Source organism: Carassius gibelio, chromosome A12 (assembly GCF_023724105.1).
Source record: "Carassius gibelio isolate Cgi1373 ecotype wild population from Czech Republic chromosome A12, carGib1.2-hapl.c, whole genome shotgun sequence".
NCBI lineage: Eukaryota > Metazoa > Chordata > Actinopteri > Cypriniformes > Cyprinidae > Carassius > Carassius gibelio.
In genome coordinates, this window is record NC_068382.1 from 14,424,665 (window position 1) to 14,449,479 (window position 24,815).

At 37.5% G+C, this 24,815-nt stretch overlaps 3 protein-coding genes across 5 annotated transcripts in view; 2 read left to right on the plus strand and 1 right to left on the minus strand.

The window, feature by feature from the left end:
- Window positions 1-22,762, minus strand: part of LOC128025246 (outer dynein arm-docking complex subunit 2-like) — a 50,154-nt gene extending 27,392 nt beyond the window's left edge. The window contains exons 1-11 of the mRNA XM_052611397.1: window positions 22,680-22,762; window positions 22,239-22,481; window positions 21,908-22,065; window positions 20,394-20,520; window positions 20,102-20,193; window positions 18,195-18,334; window positions 18,001-18,009; window positions 15,996-16,112; window positions 9,694-9,902; window positions 7,990-8,109; window positions 6,550-6,694 (exon numbers count right to left, since the gene is read on the minus strand). Coding sequence (XP_052467357.1) covers window positions 6,550-6,694; window positions 7,990-8,109; window positions 9,694-9,902; window positions 15,996-16,112; window positions 18,001-18,009; window positions 18,195-18,334; window positions 20,102-20,193; window positions 20,394-20,520; window positions 21,908-22,065; window positions 22,239-22,456 — 1,335 coding nt within the window. The 5' untranslated portion in view covers window positions 22,457-22,481; window positions 22,680-22,762. The remainder of the gene's footprint in view (window positions 1-6,549; window positions 6,695-7,989; window positions 8,110-9,693; window positions 9,903-15,995; window positions 16,113-18,000; window positions 18,010-18,194; window positions 18,335-20,101; window positions 20,194-20,393; window positions 20,521-21,907; window positions 22,066-22,238; window positions 22,482-22,679) is intronic.
- Window positions 1-24,815, plus strand: part of LOC128025236 (actin filament-associated protein 1-like) — a 319,996-nt gene that overhangs the window by 130,988 nt on the left and 164,193 nt on the right. The window lies entirely within an intron of this gene.
- LOC128025244 (ras-related protein Rab-18-B) overlaps window positions 1-24,815 on the plus strand; it is a 285,505-nt gene that overhangs the window by 83,497 nt on the left and 177,193 nt on the right. The window lies entirely within an intron of this gene.

A 24,815-nucleotide genomic window follows, 5' to 3' on the forward strand; every position in this document is an offset into this window, starting at 1 on the left:
TATTATTATTATTATTTTTATTTTATAAGTATAAGCAGAGCAAGTGGTCCCTTAAAAAGTAGTATACTTTGAAAGAACATACTTAAGTGGGAACTAAATGTAAAGATTTCGGGCAGAAAAATTGCAAGTTATTTGCAATTGAAGAATGACGCAAAACAGAATGGAAGAATTAAAGAATGGCTAAGAGGACAGAAAAAAAAAGGACAAGCAATTGTTTTCATAATTATGGCCAATAAGTAATAAACGGCTAATATTAAAATATATACAATTTTATCTAAATAAATGTAAATAAATAAATTAAACGCATAAAATCAATCATCTTAAATGCTATATGAATGCTAAGTGAATTTAGGCATCAAAACAACAATTTGAGATTTGTTAAAGGTTACACTGATCAGTGTTATTGATTTATTAGTGTTTTTTTTATAATTTTAAGTTTTAGATGATAGCAAAGGTAATCTAAATGATGTATATTATTAATTGATAACAGATCTGGTGAATGTGTATTGCACATCTCCAAAATAAACAGTAGCACTTGGTTGAACATGTTCTTAAAGAAGACAAAACAAGGAATGTGGATGTGAGAAGAGGAGAACTTCAGATCAAAGAGAGGAAGCACATGATAGGAATAGAAGAATGAAGGGAAGAGCTGAAAGAAAGGGGTGGGGAAATATGAAGAGACTAATAAAAGCGATGAAGGGGACAAAGTGATAAGAAGTGAGAAAAATAGTAATTGAGGCAGAGACCGAAAGACACAGAAGAAGCGAAAGTGGGAGAAAAAGGCACATGTGTTGTCCAGACAGCCATTCTCTCAGTCTCCAAAGCATCTGATGGGTTAGCACTGAACCTTGTAAAAACATGAAACTATATTTAGTATAGATAACAGGGAAAAAGAGATCCAACATTCATATGCTTTCATTTTCTAGCAGCTTTGGTCTCAATGGGCTGTAGACATTCTTTACGAATCAGAAAACATCTGAAGGTCTTTTATAATGTCTCTGTCTCGAATCTAACAGGCCCTGACTCCCTGACTCTCAGACATGTTCAGGACAGATGCACATACAGATAAAAGCTGTGAACATGGATGACTGACAGGTTTATCATTTGATATCACTATACACCTTTAATCACATTAATGTTAGTGTATGTGCCATCTCACCTCTCACAAGTGACTGAAGGCGTTTGCAAACTTACTTCGAGATTAGTGTTGTGCCATATGGTAATTTTTCTAATTGTCATATCGTCAGCCCGTGAGATCGACAATACACGATATTATCATGCATGGGTGGAGCAAGAGAATCTTTGTTCTTGTCATAGCATAACTATTTGGTGTTTTAAACAGCACAGGTGTATGATAGAGAGCCTATGGAATCACCAATAATCTAAAAAAATATGCTTTATAACATAAACTAACTATAAATATAAACATACTGCATTTAAAACTGCTAGTTCATATATGGTCGCACGCACCTTGACGTGCGTCCTGTGACAAATTTGCTGCATCTGCACATGGAAGTTATCAGTATAAATGTTCTGCAAGATTAGCCAATGATGAATATCGATAGAAGATTTCATTTATAGTCCAACAGTTTAACACTAATATTGGACATAAATGAACACATTAAATATAAAGTATTCAAAAAAGGTAAGTTCAAAAATTTGCCAAAGTTCAGAAATCTTTTGAAGATATTGCTGAACATTTAACCACTGCAAAAATACATTTCTGCCTGAACTAAATGTCATCCAGTTTTTTTTTTTTTAAATGAGACATCTGTTTATTATAATTTTTTACCTATTTCACAATTATTTTATTCTCCAAACTGTTTTAGATAGCTCTGCTTTGCTTCTTATACTTTTCTTAAAAAAAAAAAAAAAAAAGTGTTGGATTGTGCTCCATTCAATCTGACACACACAGAAGGATCATGAATGCATTTCCTGCAACAAAACACAACAGCACAGATTAGAGTTCACTGGAGTGAGCCTGTTTCACGTTTTTATGGACACTACATATGTTAATGTCAGTAAACAAAAATAAAACTAAAAAATATTAGTAGTGAAATTTTTCAGTTGTACTCTAAAATAAAATTGTTATTTTTCCTAAATACTTAATTTCTGTCATTAAACTTTTAAGTAAGATTAGGCTTAAAGTAATGTCAACCGTTATTTTTTTCTCAAATATTTTGGTGGGTCGTGAAATAGATTACACTTGCCTAGGTGGGTCGTGGAATGTGCTGGAAACATTCCTCAGAGATTTTGGTCCATATTGACATGATAGCATCACACAGTTGCTGCAGATTTGTCGGCTGCACATCCATGATGTGAATCTCCCATTCCAACACATCCCAAAGCTGCTCTATTGGATTGATATATGGTGACTAGGGCTGGGCGATATATCTAACGATATGATCATGCGCATCTAATCAGTAAAGCTGATTCCATGATTATCGCTTAATCACCATCACCTGCTTTTAAATGGAGCAGCATTTAATAGACAGAGCCGTAGATCGCTGACAAGCTATGCAATATCACATTCATTATCCCAGATGAATCGCCTTCGATAATGAATGCTATATTGTGTAGCTTGTCAGCGATCTACGACTCTGTCTATTAAATGCTGCTCCATTTAAAAGCAGGTGATGGCGATTTAGCGGTAATCATGGAACCAGATTTACTGACTACATGTGCATGATCATATCGTTAATTATATCGCCCAGCCCTACTGGTGACTGTGGAGGCCATTTGAGTGTGGAGGCCAAGTGAACTCATTATGTTCAAGAAACCAGTCTGAGATGATCTGAGCTTTGTGACATGGTGCTTTATCCTGCTGGAAGTAGCTATAAGGAGATGGATACACTGTAGTCATAACGGCAGCAACGGTGACTACAGAGAGGCATTTGTGGTTAAATATCACAAATATCAGGAGGAAGGAGTAAGCCTTTCTTATTGATGCTCCACTGTCGCTGCCTGGGCTTTTCGGCACCTCTTCTAAGGTGATGGTCGAGAAGTTCAGGGTGACGAAGGTGCAGACCACTGTTTTCAGGAAGCTCATTCCCCTACCGTCCCAAGTCTTCCTCTAAAAGCTCTGAGGATGCTGGTCCATCTCAATATTTGGATCATAGTTTGGCAGGATCAGAAGACTAATGTGCAATCGTCCCCCTCCTCCCTCTAGGAATTGGGCGCAGATGTGAGCGTTGGGAGGAAGAGAGCAGATCTCAGGAAGATGTTGGATGAGAAGCGTTCCAGTTCTAAACCACGCTCTGATTCTTACACTTCTTGAGTCTTCCCCCCTAAGTTTGTGATGTGTTGGGCAGACGCCCTCTTACAGGTCTTACTGGGCCAATAGGATTGGAGTTGTTTCACACGTGCTTCAGATACTGGTCCTGTTGGCAGCCGTGTAGAGACGTTCTGTTTGAGAGCAAAGAAGCAGGTCCCAGTGACTGTGTCACCATAAAAAAATCTATCCTGAGGAAAGAATACTTGAAATATTTAGCAAAAAAAAAAAAAAGTGCATTCATAAATCCTGTCCATTGCAGGCAGAGCTTACAAAATGAACAAATTCTCCTGAAGAAAAAAAGGGGGATGGGGGAGCAAAAAGGAAAAAGGAGGAAAAGACAAACAGAAAGAATGGATATATAAATAAAACTTAAGAAGAAGAAAAGGCTGATGCTGATGCTCTGGAGAAAACTCAGATGACCGAAAGAAAAAAAAATGGCAAAAGTGATCAGGAGAACAAGGAGGTATTAGGAAAAGAAAATGTGAATGTTCATTTTGGCACGAGTGTTGTGCTTGATACACACATTAGAGTTAATTTATAGAGAAGCTGACTGAGGTCTGGTCATTATCATTTATCCTCAATTAAGCAGCAAGCTCTCTAGAGCAAGATAAAGACTGCTGTATAAATGATTTACACAGAGAGGAGAAATAGAGCCACAGAGCAGAGCCGTCTCCTCTAGATTTAAAAGCAAAGAGGTATCAGATTTAATGGACAGTATTAACATGATGCAAAACAGAAAATCCACAGTGCATTTACGAGCACCTTCACTTGCACATGTACACACACACACACACACACACACACACGCACACTAAAACCTTTTGTGTGAAAAAGGATAGAATGGGTGTACTGCTGTAGATAATACTGTAAGATTGCAACTTTTTAAATCTTAAAAAAAAAACAATATTCATTTATATAGAGGTAAAGCCTTTTAAAATGAAGAAAAGCAATATGTTTGACTCCACAGCATCACACAGGACTGAGCAGCTTGATCTGACAAGTTTATTCTATTACTCACTTTGTCCATTAGAGGGAGCAAGACCTCATAACAGCCATGTGAGATAGCAAGATGTGGACATTACTCTGGTTAAAAATAACAACTTTCTGTTCTGACCGGAATTTTAACCTCTGCCACTACACGGATGGAAAAGTGTAGCTGTTTTAAATCACCTAAAGTTTTTTATTTGTGCACATTATTTTTTTTTTTGTTTTGTAGTCTGCGAGAAACAGTGAACACTATGTAAGTGAGGCATGAGCTCCTGCAGTGAGAGAGATCCAGATTTAGACATTTCCTGAGCAGACAGAGACACTCTGCAACCTTTCAGTCAAATTGAGTCAGTAATAAAAACTATAGCTAATCACATTGGCGAAAATCGCAAACACTTTTTCAGCATATAAGAGCATTAAGGCACTAGCAATTCACATACATACCTGTAAAAGCGCTTAACGAGAAGCAAAACGGGGTAATTGGGAGTGTATGAGAGAATGTTTCTATGTAACTTTATTTGGCTGCCATGTTTCTCTAATTCAAGCTAATGAGGCAGTTGTGCTGAATCTGTTGAGACAAACAGCCCGCGGCCACCTCCTCTACACACGGACGCAGTTACAAAGTGCGTCTGTGAATGTGTGAACGTGCAATTATACTCAAAGCTTGTTCTCTGACACGTCCAGGCAACGACTGAATGGATTTGGTGTGTGTAATATGTTTTGCGGTCTGAAGACATGCCCGATTTCTTAATATAACACTAATACGGCCGTGAACATCATGAAAGGATATAGTCACTAGCACAAACTGCAATCCGTACATATGTACAGAAAAGCAAACATTAAGACATGTAAATGTAAAGTTCAGGTAATGTACACTGCAAAAATATCCCTAGATAAACAGCCATTAAAGCACAAGTCCGATCATTCATGCATCACCTTATAGGAACGTAATCTCCCAGAAATACAAACGCATGTCTATACCCTGGAAAAGAGCAGAAGAAAAGACAGAGGGGAGGAGAAAAACTGAACCTTCGCTCCAAAAATAAAACAGATATTTAGTTTGGCACAGACTGTGGTTCAGCTTCTGATGGTAATGACATTATAAGAGCGCTACTGGACAAACCCTCATAAATAAAAACTGTGGTTTCCAGACAGATAGAATGCTGGGAAGGGCACGTTACAAACACATCCTGTCTAGAGTTGAACACAGCACTGTAACAAACGCATCCCCAAACACCTCACACAAATCACAAAAAAATACAAACTTTTCAAATCCGCTTACCAAATGATCTGGCGTTCAGTGGAGGATGATCACCTCACATTCGTTATCTTGTGTTTTAATAGGCTAAAAATATCTACCTGTGGCTGAACTTTGCTTGGATGTTTTTCTTTACATGATTTATTGCTCACTAATCTAAAGAAGATGCTTTTTGTGTATGCGCCGTGTTTAATATCAGCACCCTTTTTATCTAGAGTAAGGCCTATGCCTTTCTTTGATGCTATTTACTATATTATAAGGAGGTGATATGCCTTTCATTCACCTTATTTTATTCTCACATTATAATGTGAGGGACCAGTTTTGCAAATTTAGTTCTTTGTAAAAACCTTTTTAATGTGTTGACTAGGGATAGTTGCAAAATACCAGTATTGATGATAACCATGACATATAAAAAATGAAATACTGATATCATGTTAATATTACACATGATAATCCAGTGCCTGGCAGTACCACATCTTAATGCTAGTTGCTAACAATCATTAAGGAAAAAAAAACAAAAAAAAACAAAGCTGTATCTATTACTTCTGCACAAAATCATGTAAGAGAAGATAAAGGATGAAAGTGAGACACTGTGCCTGCACTCAACGAAAAAAAAAAGTTAGCTTGCCAGAGTGGAGGTGTTTTGGGAAAAAGACTGGATTATTAGACACCCCAGTCTGGCCATGTCCCAGAAAAATTTTCAGCCAAAAGTCTAGTCATAACCCACCTGAACAGACTAAAACTGGCTAATTTCCCCACCATCCAATCACAGTTGACAGGTGCAGGATTTCCAAATATTCCAAATATTTTCTTCAGTTGCTATTTCAGTTGCTATTAATTTTAACCGACAGCATAATTTTTTTAAAGGATGTTGAGGTAATTTACTATATATTTTTATATATATTGTGATAATATCATTATAGTAAATTCTTTTGGCCACAATAATTGTGTACTGAAAACCTGGTATTATGACAGCTCCAGTATTGGCGCATGTTGGTGTGTGCGTATAAAAGCCAGTGTGTTTTTTTACCTTTAAATATTTGACTAGTTTTTGGATCTGCCAGTATTCAGAGGGCAGGTCGGTGGGGATCTCGGCACGTCTTTCAGGCTGTTCCTCATCTTCATCATCCTCTGATGAACTCTCGCTGAAGTCGTCAGCTCCTCCTGGGCTTTTACTGCACATACACACACACACACACACACATATATGCACCTATCAGACAAATTAATATTCAAGCTGGCCCACAATTTTAGGTCTCTCAGACACACACTGTGAGAAGTACTCTCCCACAGAATTTTCTCAGGGTAGAAATGAGAACTATCCATACATAACAGGACATTATAGAAAAAGCCCTTTCTACAATAAATAGAGCTTAATACATCAAATTGGAGGAGATTTGGAGCAGGTGCAAGCCAAACCACACGGCACATTCTCTAAAAGCTCTGGTAGAATCTCTCTGAAACCAATGTGGAATGAATTATTGCTCTCTGAAAGGCCTTCATGCTCAAACCCTTGGACACAACGGCCATCAAACTCAGGGGTGTATTTGAAGCGTCATCTTAAACCATGGCATCAAATTAAACTGCAGGGGATGGAGAGAACAGAGACAGAGCAACAGAGAGAGAGAGAGAGGAAGGCTGGAGTGGTCATCAGTGCACTTCTGAACGCTTTCATCGCAAGCTTAAACACGCACGCACAAATGCAGATGGCTGTTAAAGCAGATCAGGCTACTAAAATGAATGTATCGTCAAACGAGTCATGAAACCCGGTACACACGGAGAAGAGGCCAGTGGGACTCGGATATGTTTTCCAGGGGAAAATTCACGCTATGGTAAACAGCGAAATCAGTGCTAGTCACTTACTGCTGCAATGCGAACGACTGTAAGTGTGCTGGCTTATGAATTATCCATTACATTACTGATGTTGTTGTGTACAAGCTACATTGGTTTTCGTGGGCATCACTGATTTGAAAAGCTTAGCAGTAGGACTTGGGCTACACCCGGAGCTCCTTACAGGCAGGACTGTGTACTCTGGCAGTCAATGTTATGGGGACAGCTAGAGTTTTCACTCGCCACGGCCAAACAGACAGAGAGGAGTCAGGAGATGGAACAGAGCTATCAGAAGCGAAGGCACAGGCCAGTTATTACAGACCACTACTACTAGCACCAGAGGACTGTTCCATGAGCAGACCAACCTGAACGGCTGAGTCATACGTGTCTTATTAAAGGCTATAAAATGAATACTTATCCACAGCTGAAATAATTTGCCCTGAAAGTGAATCATTATTTCCAATTCAGTGATTGTTTTTTTTTTTTATGTTTGGCCGGGAGAATAAAGGGTTATTCAATTATGCGTGATCGTGGGAGAGGGTTTTTCAGATCCCGTTTCAATTGTTTGTTTTTTACCTCAGAGAAAATACCATATGCACAATGAAAAAGCCATTTCTGGATTAAGATTATGGTGGCATACGTTTTTCGAAAGGAATGGCAGCCTGGTAGAGACGATTCAGAAAAGGTAGCTTTTTTTTGGTTCTCGGCTGTGGGTGACTTCTTACTTTCTCTGCTCCTCCTGGTCTTCTCCTCTACCTCACTGGAAAAAAAAAATAACAATCAGACATTTAACACATTTACACATTTTAAAAAGTCACCAACAATTAACTTGTTTTGATGGAATACTGCCTAGTGTTAATTAGGGTGACCATACCGTACATGTCCTTTTTCCCGGACACGTCCGGTCCAGGATTTCTGTATTGCCTGAAAGAGTTTTGGCTTTGTTTGCCCTGCGCAGAATGATCAATGTACGCTTTTGCTTCACTCTCACAGTACTTTGATGTCATATAATGATTGGTCTGGAAGTCAAACACACCGATTATGTACCCGTATCGCTTTATTCTTTGTAGATCCCACCTTCTCACATGCCACGACTAGCTAATTCTGTACAATGCCAGCATGATATTCGTCAAACTAATTTTTGATCACTACATTCAGCAAGTATCAAAAAGCCAAAACCTGGATATTTTAGGCAATACAGAAATTATGGCCAATAAGTGCCCAGGAAAAATAGCACGTATGGTCAACTTAAGTATTATTACAGATTTATCGGTGCACATCTTTAATTTTTTTTTACAAAACAACAACAACAACAAAAAAACATTGTCATAATTGTTGAACTTGTCATTCACATAAAATGATTGCAGCAATTAGCAAATAAAAACAAAGCAATCAATTACAAAACAATATAGCCTACTTTTTTTTTTCTTGTTCGAGAAGTTATTTCACTTGTATATGAAAAAAAGACAAATCTCAATTTCAAGTCGACTTTAGTTTCAGAGCTCATTCCCCCCCCCTTTAATGACTTTTTGTTGTTTGCAATTGTTTTTGGTAATTTTTTCAATTTTAAACTCACCAGTTATGATATTACATAATGTCTTGTATGCTTTGTGTGTCTAGTCTGATATTTTATTTTTACCACATAAGGATCACCTCTGACTTCTATATGTGGATGTTCCATATACAATGTTTTAAAAAGCCACTTCAATTTTCAGTTTAACTGGTGCCTTTGTTGCATTTCCCTGAATTTCCCTTTAATTTTTTTTGTTCAATTGCTGTTTTTTTCTCCCTCCCATCAGGTTATATGTTAGTTTCAGTCTTCTGTAGCTCTCTAGAATGTGTCTAGTTCTGTGACACCTTACAAAGAACGCTTACATCATTTGAATGCAAGTTTGTTTCTGGCACAACAGTGTACATTTTCACATCTGGTAAATTCTTATTTCTCCAAAACAAAGGATTCTTGTTTTGGAAATCCTAGATGACTGGTCAGAGAAGGTTTACAGTACCAGTAACGTGTGTTGAAATGGCCAAAGGGCTGATTTGTCTGCTAGACCAATCCAATGAGGAGAACACATGTCTGAGTGTTCAACTCTGCCTTTATCAGCTGACCAACACTATGGATAGCTATGCCATGACTTTAGCAACTGACACTCACAAGAGAACAGCCACTGCTATATAGGCCATATAACCAAGTGTGGCTGTCTATTGAACTGTGTATCTATACAGTATGTAGAAAAACAGTATGTGCATGCGGCATTCCCGCAAAAATCAGTGTCAGTGGCCTCTGATGTTCATTCTGTGATGCTTTTTTGAGAGTCCACTGGGATTTGGAATTATCACTCACTTATAAGACGATGTGAGGCCAAGTTTAGTCCATTTCAAAGATGGTTCTAATGTCTTATCCCTACTGCCCGGCTTGTTCCGCGCAAGCTTTTCAGGCACATTCTTTTCCTCATGGTCGTAAGACTTCAGGGTTTGGCCTGTTTCCTCCACATCAACCGTTTCCACATGTAAGATCTTTTTAGCCGATGGCACATCTTGAATGGCAAAGTCCTGTCGAATGAAAGTGAATAAAAAAAGAAACAAGCTAGTCAGGAAAAGGACATGTCTAATTTCGTACCAAAAACAAAGACTTGGGTAGTTAAGAGTTCTTCCGTTAAAGCATTTTTCATTTAACAATGTTTTACACGAATGCACTCATAGCAACATATTTTTCATTTTGCATCTGACATATTGTCTCTTTACTGGGGAGGCACATCACACACTCATATTCGAGCAAGCTCAGACTTTTCATTCTAAGAAAGAGACGTATAAAAATGAAATCCCAGCCTTTCTCCACAGTCCACTGCCAGAAAAACAATCCTGTCTTTGAGCTATTAGAATAAATTAGAAAAAAAAAATATATATACATATTTTCAAAATTTCTTCTGTTAATTGCTTATACAATATGAGAGGTTTAATGTTTCTGTGCATTCTTGAACTGCAAGCTGGCAGTTTGGCACACAGTCAGTGGAGTTTTGGGGGCAAAGTAACGCAACAATGATTTAAAATAATTAATTCTGTGAGACGCTCAACAGGAGACATATGAATGGTTAAGAGGCAGGAAAGATTTTAGTCACAGGCACCTGCTATGCCCTGCCATCAGTTCTTCATTGGTTCCATCTTTTTAGAGAGAGAGAGAGTGTGTAAAAGAAAGTGCAAGAAAAAAGGGAAAAAGCTTTTAATATGGCACAAGGAACCATGTGTGGATCCAACTGAGCTAAGCAAACATAGTGCCTTCATTGAGCATTTCTGGCCTAAAGAAGGCTAAAGTTAAGAACCGCCAAAATTATATCCATTTCCACTCCACCCACCTTCAGTATTATAATTGAAGTAATAAACCTGAAAAACCTTGTCCAAGAACAATTAGGGAGAATGAACTCTCCAGTAAAGCATCCCAAACAGAAGCCTGAATATAAAGAAAAAGAAAACCTCAAAAAGGTACTCAGTACTTAGTACAGTACTCAGTATAGTAAACATCCAACTACTGCAACATCCAACTATGAAGAAAGAAGACAAAAGAATGTTCCAAAACCTACTTTTATTATTTTATTATGCACTTTAATTTTTAAAATGATTAAATTATACTGTTTTTCTTTATGTGTTTGTGTCTAAAATGTAAGGTGTAATGAAAGATTATAAAACGTAAGGGGTCTTTAAGAATGTAAATGTTTTTGAAAGAAGTCTTTTATTCTTATTTAATACAAATGTAAAATGTTTAAAATGTAATTTATTCCAGTGATGTAAAGTTTATTAATTTTTTTAACAGCCATTAATCCAGTCAGCCGTGTCACATGCTTCTTCAGAAATCTATCTAACATGCTGATTTAGTGCTCACGAAATTCTTATGATGAATGTTGAAAACAGTTGACAACATTTTTTCAGGACTCTTTGAGAAAAAAAAAAAGTGTATTTGATTATTTAATTTATTTGACATTATAAATGTCTTTACTGTCACTTCATCAGTGTAAATCCATTAAAGTATTATTATTATTTTTATTACTTAGCCCAAACTTTTGAACGAAAGTTAATCATATCAACGTTCTTCACTATCTAATGATTTAAAGGTATTCCTAGATATTTTTCTCACTGAATTTGTTATATCAGATTTTTCTCATTGCAGTGCATTCTGTTATTGCTTTTCAAATGATACAAAGAATTCTGCACGAAAATGAGCAAAAACTAGGTTTCTTTAGGCAGCATTGATAAGTTACCCTTTGAATCAGCTTTCACCTTCTGAGCGCATCTATGAAGCACTGAAATGTCTTCGGAGGAAGCTTACAGGGTTTTGAAATAGAGTGACAGTCTTTCTGTCCCAGTCTGACAAAGCATTAGAGTATGATATTTTTTCCCTGATGAACGCCACCTTTTGCTCAGTCCTGGCTTGTGCATGTTAGATTAAAAGTGTCTGATCTGATAAAAGTTCAAAAAAAGCATCGGTTCCTCACACAGCTGATATTTCAGAAGATATAGCCTGTTGTCTTTGGCTGAGAGCTGGTCGGCTCTGAGCGTGTCTGGGCTCAGCAATCACGGTCCGGTGCTTGACTGATGGCTGAAGGACCAGAGCATGTCTGAGACTTATTACAACAAACTCAGGCTGCAATCCAGAGCCTATTCTCTGAGTCCCACAGTGCACCTAAAAGCATTATCTGCACTCATATCAACATGCACCCTAACGTAACGGGTTCATTTCAGGTGGATAAACCTGTATTTGTAACAGGTGATGAAAGCCTTTAGCAAAAAGGAGAACTACGCAGAAATATGTTTGGAAGACCTTATAAAGACATGTAAAGAAAGACATAGAAAAGCAAACTTATGACATTTAGAAAACAAGGAACCAATGCAAAATATGGAGAACAAAGAGAGGTTTGATTTGTGTCTTAGCACACTACTTTTATGGCTCTCTCTTTACAGCCTCTTGTCCATCACCCGTCATGGCTGAGCTCCCGCCCGCTGGCATAATAAAACATGAAAGTCTGGTGGGCATTTTTACATACACAAATGCTCGCACGCTGAACCGCCTGGCTGGCATCATTGTTTCAAAGAATAATAAAGTCTTTCTCCTCACCGCCACCAATAATCAGACTCAACCTGCTAGCACATATTCAGCCTCGTTCAAGAACCAAACACTGTAACCGCACAGAAAATATGCACCTCGTTCTTTTTTTCCCCTCGCAATACATATTGTCTCAAAGCAGCTTTGCAGAAAATTGTGCCTTATAACCACAGTGAGCAAGCCAAAGGTAACATGGCAAGGAAAAAATGATTCCAGAAAATCACACCAGTAGTGCAATATCTGTTCAGTAGGTTAACCGTGGGCACTTTGAATCAGGTCTTAAATTTGAAGTGGCATTTCCTGTCTAATATCAAAAAGAATGTTGGCAACAATATTCAGACACCTTTCAGCAATAGCAAGTACGGTTGTGACTGTTATGTACCAAATAAACAGCCTGATGTGATTTACACGAGTAGGAAATATTCCTGTATCAACATCCTTTGCTGCTCCTGAAACAACATTCCGATTATTCAATCATTGCCATATGATTTTAAAGTGTTAGGGCCTTGATTGGTTGCTGAGGATGTTGTTCTAGGACCTATAAAGTATGTTGATCCAGAGACATGTGCAAATTACATTATATCAAATAAACAAGTAAAGCATATAGCTCTGTTTCAGCTTCTCAAGTATTTTCCTCACAGATTTTTAGAATGATAGCACACTTAGACCGAACATTCATCAGAGGCAAGAGTTGTGGAAGGTGAGCAGAGCTACTGAGCACAGACTCATGGGAACTGTTCCTCAACTGAGGAAGATGAAGCCTGCCCTGGACCTGACAGAGTTTCACTTGGACATCTCTGCTGAGAGTAAAGGTAAAATTCTGCAGCAGGCTTAGTTTGTGTCTGAAAACTGGCTCTGAATGCAGAATTAATAGATGAAAAGAACATTTGATATTTTTTGTCCTCAAGGGAATTGACGGGAGCACCAGACAAAAGTTTTTACACCGGCAGAGCAGTGCTAGACAATAACCATTACTATACGGTACAGCAGTAATCTTTCTGTCTGCCTTCACTTTCCATCTGCAAACTATATTGGCGAGAGATAACATCACGATCATTAAACAACGAGCCTAAAGAGAAATCCGTCTCGATGATGGAGTTTCCGTTTATATTGCTCAAGGACAGAATTATGTTGGTTATAAAACTGCCAATGGTCGGCATAAAACATTAGTGTGGATCTAAGGACTTTGCTTTAAGAAAAGAAATGCACAAGTTAAGAGGAAATCTTTTGTCTGCATCAACAAAAAGGCATTTACTGAGCTCTGCTACTGATGAAGCTGAAGACAGATCTGGACAACACCGAGTCAGTCAAAAGAAAACACACATGCGCGCACACACACACACTCACATACATAAAGGGAAAAGAAAAAGGTAATTTCTTAAAGATGTTATATCTAAAAAGCAATAAAACTAAGTTTTGTTTTTAAAATCTCGCGTAGAAAGGACTAAATATTTGCTACTGTAAAACCCAACCCCCCCCCCCCCCCCCCCAACAAATACACTGTGTCAGTGTTGAAAAACAGGATATTCATTTCTCAAACAATAAACACCCTTTTCACCACATCTTGAGGCCATTATCAGAGACCCAATTTGTTAATTTATTTTTTACTCAATTCAGAAGGGTCTGACTAACTGCCCTGCTCTCACATTCTTTCACACTATAGTGATGTGAAAATAGCACAGTGACAGGGAAGAGAACTCCCACTCTCTCTCGCTCAGTCTTTCTCCTGGTTATAGTGACAAGCAGATGTACAGAGAGAAGTGCAGACATTAGGTTGTCCCATCTTTCCCTTTGCACTCTTCTCCTCAGCTGTGATTAATCGTCGGCTGCATAGCTCACACCACAGGCTGAGGGGCGAGCAGGAGCACACTGCTGCCAGTTGAAGCACAGCTCTGCTGTTTGTGTGTCTATGTTTGAAGTCTTGGCCTCTTTCCTTGAGTCTGTTTGCAAATATTTGGAATTCAGAATGAATAACTGAATCAGTAGTCTACGGGTTTAATATGTTTTCCTTTTTTCAATTATTATTATTTAGCATTTTGCCTTTATTAGACAAATTAGTACAAATGTAGGAAAGACAGGATAGATGAGATCAGGCTCAGACTTGAGGAGAGGTTCTCAGCAGATCACAGCACTGCTCACATTTCCGTGGTAAATTTTTTCAGACATTAATAATAAATATTAAAACATTAAAGAGATGCATGTACACTTGATAAAATTTTCTAATGTTTTGATGTGTCTCATGCTCACCAAGGCTGCATTTATTTGATTAAAAACACAGTAAAAACAGTAATATCTTGAAAATAGATATATACAACTTTACCTGCATACATAGTCTACTCAGCTAAAGCGATACATACTATATAGCAAATATGATTATATATATATATATATATTCTTGCGAAATGTAAACTACATTATTGCCCAGCTCGGATCTATTAAATGTGATCAAGACATAAAATATTTTCAGATATTATAAACATTAATATCATATGATTTTCTGTAAGGATGCTTTGAAACAACGCATATTTTGAAAAGCGCTATACAAATAAAATTGACTTGAAAATGTGATTTATTCCAGCTCTACCTTACTCTTCTCTTAGTTTGGTGTCACATGCTCTTCCAAAAATCATTTTAATATGCTGATTTGGAGGTGGTAAGAATCATTTATTATTATCAATGTTGAAAACAGTTGTGCTGTTGAAATGTGCTGTAATGATTCTTTGATGAATAGAGAGTTTAACATTTATTTGAAAGTGAAATCGTTTGTTACTGACGTCAAGCCTCTGAAAGGTAGTGTACCTTATGGCAATAACTATATGAAAACAAAGCTATTTGGGCACTTGCAGTCCACATCATGAAAAAGAAAATGATCTCATCAAGGATGGCCAATTCGCACATAACAGTTTAACACAATATTCTACTAGGGCCAAGGTACGATCAATAACATCAACTGCATTTCACTAACAGCAGACTTCTACTAGGCTGCACAAGTCTGTCAAGAATACATCATGCTCGCATGATGATGTCATCTGTCTCTGATGTCTGAAATGTCAGGCTCTCCAGACAACCGCTATTGAGCTCCAAGCTTTTTCTAAATTGAAAAAACTCACCAGCCTTCAAATACTTTGAGGTAGACGAAGAAACCCATCTAGTATCTGAGATGTGCAATTAATGAGCACTTATGTCTTTTCTTTACATTAGGAGATGGATTATAGAAGTTTGTCACAATTGTGTTGTCAAATTTTGTATGATTAGTACATAACTATGAATTATGTCATTTACATGTTAGGATTGCCCAGAGCATGGTTAGGATATCCAAAGCCCTGTGGTGTGCAGCAGGCACTATAATGAAACCACTGTCATGTGTTTAGAAATTGCCATCTGGAGCATTTTAAGACCAAATGCAGTGGAAGAGGATAACTAAAATGATCAGAGAAAAGGTAAACCAACAATGCCAAGCGCTGGTATTAAATCGACATATGAGGATACAAGGCATGACTTATATGTTCAAAGAGACCAAACTGTTGTATTTGTGAGGTGTTGAGCAATACCTGTTCATCAGCAGCTGCAGCAAAATGGGGAGACGTGTTTTTCAGCAGTGTGACAATGTCTTTGTAGACTTCACGTTTTGTCATAAAGGAGTTTTCACCTCCTTCTCCGTTGATTCTCTGAAAAATCAAATCAAAATGCAAGTTTAAACAGAGCTAGACAACATTCCCAATGGTGTATCAGTATTTTAGGCTGGGATTTAAGCCGGGTTACAATAGATATCTCTAACATAAAGTCATTTTAAAAAAGACAAGTAAAAGTGCAAGAGAAAAGGTAAACACACACACCTAAATAATCCATCAGTTTTACACATACGCACAGGCATACTGTATTTTGAACTCTTAATCTCTGAGGTTTAGAGGTGAATTGTTCTGATTAAATATCTAATCTATACAATAATCATTACTGTCATTTGCAGTAGATTCAAACTGACCTCTAATGCACAATGAACAAATGAGTGTCAGAAAGCATTGAACAGAACACAGACAAAGACAAGAGACTCCAAAAACAACCAAGGTAGAGAGGTGGAGAGGGAGAGAAATCAGACTGAAGAAAGAAATACAAAGATAAAAACAGGCAGATATCTGCTTGATTAAGTGGCATTCTAAATGAAAAATATTGTGGTGCGTGAAATGTTGCTTTTGATTAATTGCACACACATTTAGTTCTGTGGGGCGGCTCAAAACACAGAAGCAGATCTGGAACAGAATCATATGACTGTCATGTCTAAACTTTTCACTTTCACTTACCTCATGTTTTGGAAAAGTGTCTATAGTGTATACCGTACCTTTCAAACACATTAAGTGCACATTGTGTACATTCAAACGGTCTACCAAAATTCGCTCTCTTGACTGCCTGACACATTTCGGATTCAGCAGACTCATATTGCATCCTTTGGCATTCCGAAGGGATGCATTCATTTCCATCTTCTAGGTGCTCAGGTCAGGCTTGTTGGGATATGCCCTGTTTAGATTATCAACCTCCTCTGTAACTGGTTTCATGATAAAAATATAATTTATTAACTGTCAACACTGAGAATGTCCATACTTCTGAAACTGATTTTTCAAGGCAGATGATACGTTATGTAACGGAGTTCCATCATTTTTGACACCAATGTAACATAACTGTGTTTTCCTTTGACATACGAGAGAACTGCGCTCCTAGAGCAATCTACAACTGACACAATAAATTACTTTTATTAAAGGATTCCACTTCCAGAACAACATTTTCCTGATAGTGTACTCATCCAAGATGTTCATGTCTTTCTTTTTCTCCAGTCAAAAAGAAATAAAGGTTTTTAATGAAAACATTCCAAGATTTTTCTCCATATAGTGGACATCAGTGGGGACCAATGGGTTGAAGGTCCAAATTTGCAGTTTCCATGCAGCTTCAAAGAGCTCTACATGATCTCAGCTGAGGAAAAAGGGTCTTGTCTAGCGAAACGATCTGTCATATTCTAAAATAAATAGATAAAAATGTTTAGAATTTTTAACCACAAATGCTCGTCTTGCACTAGCCCGACCCATTGTTCACAAAGCGAACATGCAAAGAAAGTCAAATGCCATTTAAAAAAAAAAATGAAAACAACAATTTTGAACAATTTTGAAGTTGGAGGAAAAAATGAGTAGGGTGCAACAGATCGTAGATGATCCGTGATCAGACCCCATGGTTCGGGACAAAATGCGTGGATGCACATTTGTGGATTAACTTAAATTTAACCATTATAGAGTTATAGTTTATCGTTTGCATGTGTTTTGTCTTGCCAATTTACCCATTAATTTTTTAACCATTCAAGCAAAAGAGAACATGCGTGATGTTTTCTACCACTTCCACAAACCATCCGAAGCAAGCATTCATTCAGACCAACGTGAAAAGAACAACAAGTCTGTGGGCAATATGCTAATGTTTTGCTTTTTTTTATGATATGGTTTTGCTAGACAAGACCCTTATTCATTGGCTGGGATCGTGTAGAGCCCTTCGAAGCTGCACTGAAACTGCAATTGGGACCTTCAACCCCTGGATTGCCACTGAAGTCCACTATATGGAGAAACATCCTGGAATGTTTTCCTCAAAAACCTTCACTTCTTTTCGACCAAAGACAGACAGACATGAAAATCTTGGATGATATGAGGGTGAGTAAATAATCAGGAAAAGTTTGTTCTGGAAGTGAACCTCCTTTGACATCTTCCCAGTTTTCTCACCTCATTAAGGAAAACTCCACTTGTGTTGCAAGTGATGAACAGGGTGGGCTCTGTGTCACTGGTCTCAATTATAAGGGAGCAGATCTCTCCATCCATCTGTCTCCACGGTGGAGAACGACAACCATTGGAGAACACGTAATCTGTGGAGGCAAGATTTATGCTTTAGAGATTTAATATATTTTGTTCCATGAATAATGTGTCATATGTTAAATTAACTCAATTAAAATAACTGTTGTCACCCCTCAACAGTAAATATTTGCTATAAAACTTCATACAGTGCTGGCTCCCACAGGGGCAGATGGACACTCTCTCCCAGCAGCCCTGCCAGTGAAGATGACTGATTGTTCTTCAGGACTGAGCTGCTGCAGACAAAACCCTAAGATAAATCACTCTCAGCAAACACCCCCGCTGATACACCACATGCTCCAAACCGCCCAGCTCATCCTCATGGTGTATCCCCCCTCCACCCTTTATTTGCACAGAAGCTTCCAAATTTTACTCAACATATGGGGACACATTTTTTAAAAGAAGTCAAATCCATCATTCCAAATTTGCAAAGAGAGTTGATTGTTATGGCACAGCAAATCAGCCAGTTCTCCTCAGGGAGAAAGGAAGAAGTGATGAACCGCTTTGTAAACTGAAAACTGACATATGTAATGGTTTCCATGTTGTGGAGACTTGAATACAGACATGTTATATTTAAAGGATATAAAGAATTGCCAAATTGTAAAATTCCCAAATACCTGATTCCTATTGAGATTTCTGAATATGAGGTTACATTTACTGAATTTAGTCGTTTGGTTGAAATCAAGTAATTTGTATAGGAACCAGGACAATTCGGAATTTCGTTTGAGGGGAAAAATTTTTTCCCACTTCTGAAGGTCTGCTTTGCCTACTTGTTTGAATACATGACATGATTTTTACCTAGAACACTCTTAAAGTCTTAAAATTCATTATCTGAATCCTCTAAAGATTTGAGAAAAACTGTTTACTGAACTCATATCTGAGTTTAGTGATATCAGCTGGTTTTGATTTAGTATCAAATACATAAATTGTATTGTATTGTTATATCAGGCTGGTCCAGTTAATTTATGCCAGACTGTTTGTTTTAGATCAGCATGGGGGTCGGCCCCGCGCACCTGCATGAGGTTCAACTCTGAAGGACTGTAAGCATTTCACTGGGGCCGGCAGTCACCTCAGCTGTCTCTACAGATCCATCTTTTGAGTTATCTGATACCAACCTCTCTTGATTTGATTTCTCGTTGGACTTCAGAAACTGTGATGGTTCAGTGGCCAGATTTAACTCAGCACCACTCTTCCTGTCACAGCTCTGCACAACATCACTAACAGCCACATTAGTGGCGTTCATCTCATTTTTGTTACAGAAGGTCTGCCTTATGTGTTCATAATTAACACACACCAAAAAAATGCATCTAGTACTCTGAACTAATAAAACAGACAAAATTACAAATACTGGTGAAATTCCTCTCTAGTCAGAAAGGAAAACGACATAACGGAAAAGTCTTGCTTTCTGAGATTTTATGTATGATTAGAACAAAAATAAATTGGGTGTGGGGGGGGGTATTTAAAAGGAAAACAAGTTTAGTTTTATTACCACCTTGGCAATTTTTTTTCACCTTTTAAACAAACTCACTTAATTTGAATACATTTATATGAAAATAAGGCTTAAAATCTTATATAATTTTGCTTGTCAAGATACTTTTCAAGTGCCGGAAAACTCCAATCACTCACTCCCCACATCAAGAGAGATTGAGAGAGAAATATGTAAGACAGAAACAAGATTAATCAGAATGAGGGTGAAAATAAGTCTGGAAGTGAGTGAGTGACAGAAAGGCATAAAGTGAGCCAGAGTGATGGAGAGGAGGGAAAGTGAGGATAATGCAAACCTGATGTGTAGCACAGTGACTTCAGCACCCGGTTTTCTCTCTTCAACAGATCTACCTCTGTATTAACAGCTGCTGGGCTTAGCCTGCCCTCTCTGGGCAAAAACAAACACACAACACAGAACAAAAATACAGCTCATTAACTAATATAGTATATTGCTATAATATAATATAGCAATGCATGCATGCACAGACTTTAAAGTGAAAACATTTACTTGTCAAGTGCCGTAGATTAAGTAGTATCTGAAGTAACTGGTTTGATTGAAGGAAGTATATGCATACAGAAAGAGTTTACCTCACGATTGGTCTGACAGCAATGTTTAACAACTTCTCTTCCAGCTGATGTAGGATATTGAATAGCTTGCCTTCGTGTATTGTGGGAGAGATGGGCCCAAATATCTTCTTTATTGGCTCCCTGTTAACTGTTGGCCATTAACGCATTTTATTAGACTTTTTTGTCATACAAAAACTCATCAACTCATCTTTGTTTTTCCATCATGCCCCATTGCAGGTTGCATTTCAAGACTTTTGGAACCAGGGAGATAGGTGTCTGTATAGACGGTTTCATTGGGCGCACGCGCCTGGACCTAAGTTAACTTCCGGTCTGTGTTGTGTATATCGGTCTGGCTGCAGTGCAGTGCCTTCTACAAACGCAGTTAAAGGCAAGGTGATGAGTAGACTGAAGTTGGGCTCAGGTGGTTGTGCTGCGGGATGTGTTTCCCATACATTTATTTATTTTTGGAGACTCGCCACAATTTTAAAACTGATCTTTTTTCAAAAAGGCTTCATTGAATAAACATGAATAACGTTACTTACTGCATGTTTAATAATAATAATTCCTTACATTTATATGTTTAAATATCAAAGCGAGGCACAGGTGTTTTTATATCGCTGTATTTCTGAATGAAAGACTTGCATGTTATATGCCTGATAGCAGCGTATGAGCGTACCAGCTCTGCTTCGTTTACAGCTGTTACTGGGGAAACCTCTATTTCTCGCGCTTTATGTCTATGCTTTAAAACATCTCCTGCTGGCAAATAATGAATTTGCAATTTTCATTAAGTCCGCCTGATCCACGCAGCAAACATTTCGTTTGTTATCAAAAAATATCTACTCTAGAGGGACTTGGCTGTTGTTATTGATTCTATTTGGAAGTCTACCGGAAGTTAAGTTAGGTCCACAAAAGCGCTCATGCGCAGTAACGTTTGTTTATGTTGTTGCCGTTGAAACCGTCTATAGAGTCCACAAACAAAGTGTTAGCAAAAACCTACTGCGACTGCATAAACATTTAAATGTTGGCCAAAAGCTGCAGGAAGCATGTCTGAAATTAATCTTTAGATTAAAAATTTGCTCTAAAAATTGCAGTCTAAAAGCCAGAGACCACTGGTGAAAAGTGGTCAAATTTTTATTTATTTTATTACGTTATATCATCAATTAAAATTGTTTAATTGTCAAGTTTGTCCTGATGGTCATGCCTTTCCTGCCTGATCTAGGAATGATCATCAGTGGAAGAACATCTGACCGACTGTTTAACAGAGGACACATGACCGATATTGCAAAATCGTAAATCGTACAGATTTTATGTTTTCAGTTCCAGGTTTAAATAAATCCAGATTCTCAATGTGTTCTCAGATTTTGGCATCCCATATATTTCATCAATAATTAATAATGGCCCTGGAATGATGAAGGCTGCAAAAGTGTCAATATTTGTACTTTTATGTACATGACAATGGCTATAAGAAATAAGGATTAATAGAATATGTTATTTCAGACAAAGTACTCCTTAAAGTAAAGCTGCATGCAGCTCACCTTCCAAACAGGCCCTGACCTCCCCCATCTTTTTATCTTTGCTTAGTTTCAAAAGGTTGGAGAGGTGGTAAAATGAGTGCACTGTGATGTCAGGTGGACTCAGCTGAAGAAGAGGACGTCCCTTATCATCACATTCCAGGGACACAGCTGATTCTTCTCTAAAAAAGAGAAACAGCAAAGGGTGGGCTGAAAAATCAGAAGTTATCTGAAAACCTGCAGTAGCTATCTACACTAGATGTAACGTTAATCTTCCTCCTTTTCTCTAAAGCACATGTCATGCTATTCTTACTCGAAAAGCACGTATAACATCATCTCCAGTTGTTAGTATTACCTGGTGTCATATATATCTGATGTGAAATCAGCTGCCTCTAGAGATGTTTTCCATTGTAAAGGCTCGCTGAATTGAATCCTGGCCTCCTCTGGGTGTCTGATTTCGAAGTCCTCAGTGAATAGCAGGATTTCAGTCAGTATGTCATTATTCAGAGGGCTGTTCTCTAGTTGAACTCCATCAGCGCTCCACTGAACTGCCCTCGAGAGCGTCACCCCCATGATGGACACCAGATGAGTCTATAACCTTCATAACATTCAAGCAAGAGATAAAGCAGTATAGCGAACACTATATAACACGGCAAGTATAAAAACTATCAACGCAGGCGTTAAATAAAGCGCGTGGACTGATATGTGGTATTTCAAACATATCTAACATGTTATTATTATTTATCTTTAAAGACGCAGAAAAAAGGGACGATTTAAAAGGCAGTTTATTACTCACCAACAAACTGAATAAACAAGTCTTTACGAAATTTACAAAAGTTTTTCTATTCAAAAAGGTTTTTTTTTTTTTTTTTTTTTTTTTTTGCCGTTCCCCTCAGTCACTAAGTAAACAGAAACGAACTATAGTTGCTAGGAAACGGTCAAACAACGCAGAGTGAAGAGGGTCAAAAATGTAGTGTAGGAAAAGCGTTTGTCTTTACATAAGATCCTCTTTTCCTTTTCTTTTGTGTTTGCAGGAAACACTATTGTATGGAAGCCCGTTTCCGCCACAGTTGAGAAAAATATGATTCTGTAAGTCATAATAATGAGGAACTTTCTCACAATAATGAATTAGTATGTGGTTATATTGAGAAACTTTCTCGTAATATTGACTAGTTTCTCATAATAATGAGAAACCTTCTCTTGATAATGACTTTTAGATAAAAACTTTCTAGTAATAATGAGAAACTTTCTCATAATAATGAATTAACATCTCGTAAAAATGATAAACTTTCTCGAAATGTTAAGTAATTATTATGAGAAAGTTTATCATTATTATCACTGACAGAATCATATTTTTATCAACTGGTGCGGAAACTGGCTTCCATAGTACTGTATATAAATCATTGTCGTTCACTTGAGGATGTTTTTGTTTGAAGTCCAAAACGAGCCTACCTGATCGAATTGAAGACTTTTTCATTATGTCAGCTGTCAAAGGACTTAATTTCCCCATTGATCATGCCCGTTCAGCCTCTCAAAATAAGTGAATTCAGCACAACATTATCACTCAGGGTTTTATTAACTTTGATAGGTCTCACTCTTAAGCTTTCAAATGAACCAAAACCGAACAAGAGCTCCCGATTTTCAGATAATGCAGATGCAGGGTCTAGTGCCAGGTGTTTCAGCCCCTCTCACTTGTTGCCAAACCACGCAAATTAATGACCTGGAGATTAACATTACAGAAATGTCCATGCTTTTCCACTTAAATAGTGCTCTTTAGATTATTCCTTCTTGCTGAATTAATGATTTCACTTCTTGCTGCAGATCAAGAGATCATTACTAAGAATTTCTCCAGGCATTTAATATTACATGGAAATTTACAAGCATTTCCACAAGACTTCGACTTGCATAGTAAATTACAGCAGCAGAAAACTTTGTCCAATCATGTCTGTCTAGCGGTATAAAATCAACACAGTATTTCAGAGCTTCCACACGTCACCAGTAAACAACGCTGGTTTAATTACTTTAATACTACTGTATTTTGTATATTTTTTATTTTTGTGTGCAGATTAGGAAATAAGCAGCCATCGATTTAGTCCTTTGATTTTAAATCTGGGGAAATATCTGTGCTTGCTCTTTTTTGAAACAGTGTAGTCATTTACAACCAAGCAGAAAAAAAATGCAAATGCTCACTTAACATTATATGCGTCAACATATTGATTTATACCTACAGCCCAGACACTCTTTTAATCTATATGTATTGGCAAAAGCCCAGTCTTTCATCCTTGGATAAATAAATGGGTGCAAATCAGTGTCGTTGATCTAACGGTGTGACATTTTGTCTGACCCAGCCTCTTCTTGGAAAACCAACAGCCTATAGAGGGGAGCCAATAAGATTAACACTAAGACTCTGCAAAAAAACAAAAAACAAAAAAACAGACCCTATCCATCGTATAGCATTGTGATCCCTCACTCTCATGGCTGCTGTCATTCTGGGATAATTGTAAATAGATTTAAGATGACGGCCCTGGAATCCCAGCGCAGGAGTTCTCAAGCTGGAGTCCAGGGAACCCCAATTTTATGCTACTCTATTTACAACCATAGTTTTTAATACTAAGGTGTTAAATTCTTTTCAGTAATACACATCTAACATTAATACAGGGTAGAAAAAAATATATTCTACAATAATAATAAAAAGTACATTTGTATTATTGGTAGTAAACTATTTTATAATTTGCTTTGGTTTCAGTACCGCGACAATATAAAAGTTACTAATTTTTTTGGAACATATTGTCTTTATAAAATAAGACTTTTTGCACACAGTATAAATGGGCCTTTATTCATTAATATATATAATTACCTTTATACAGCATTTTAGAGAAGGGATTCTATAGGCCTATACATATTTTTTTTTTATTTAAAAAAAAATTTGAAC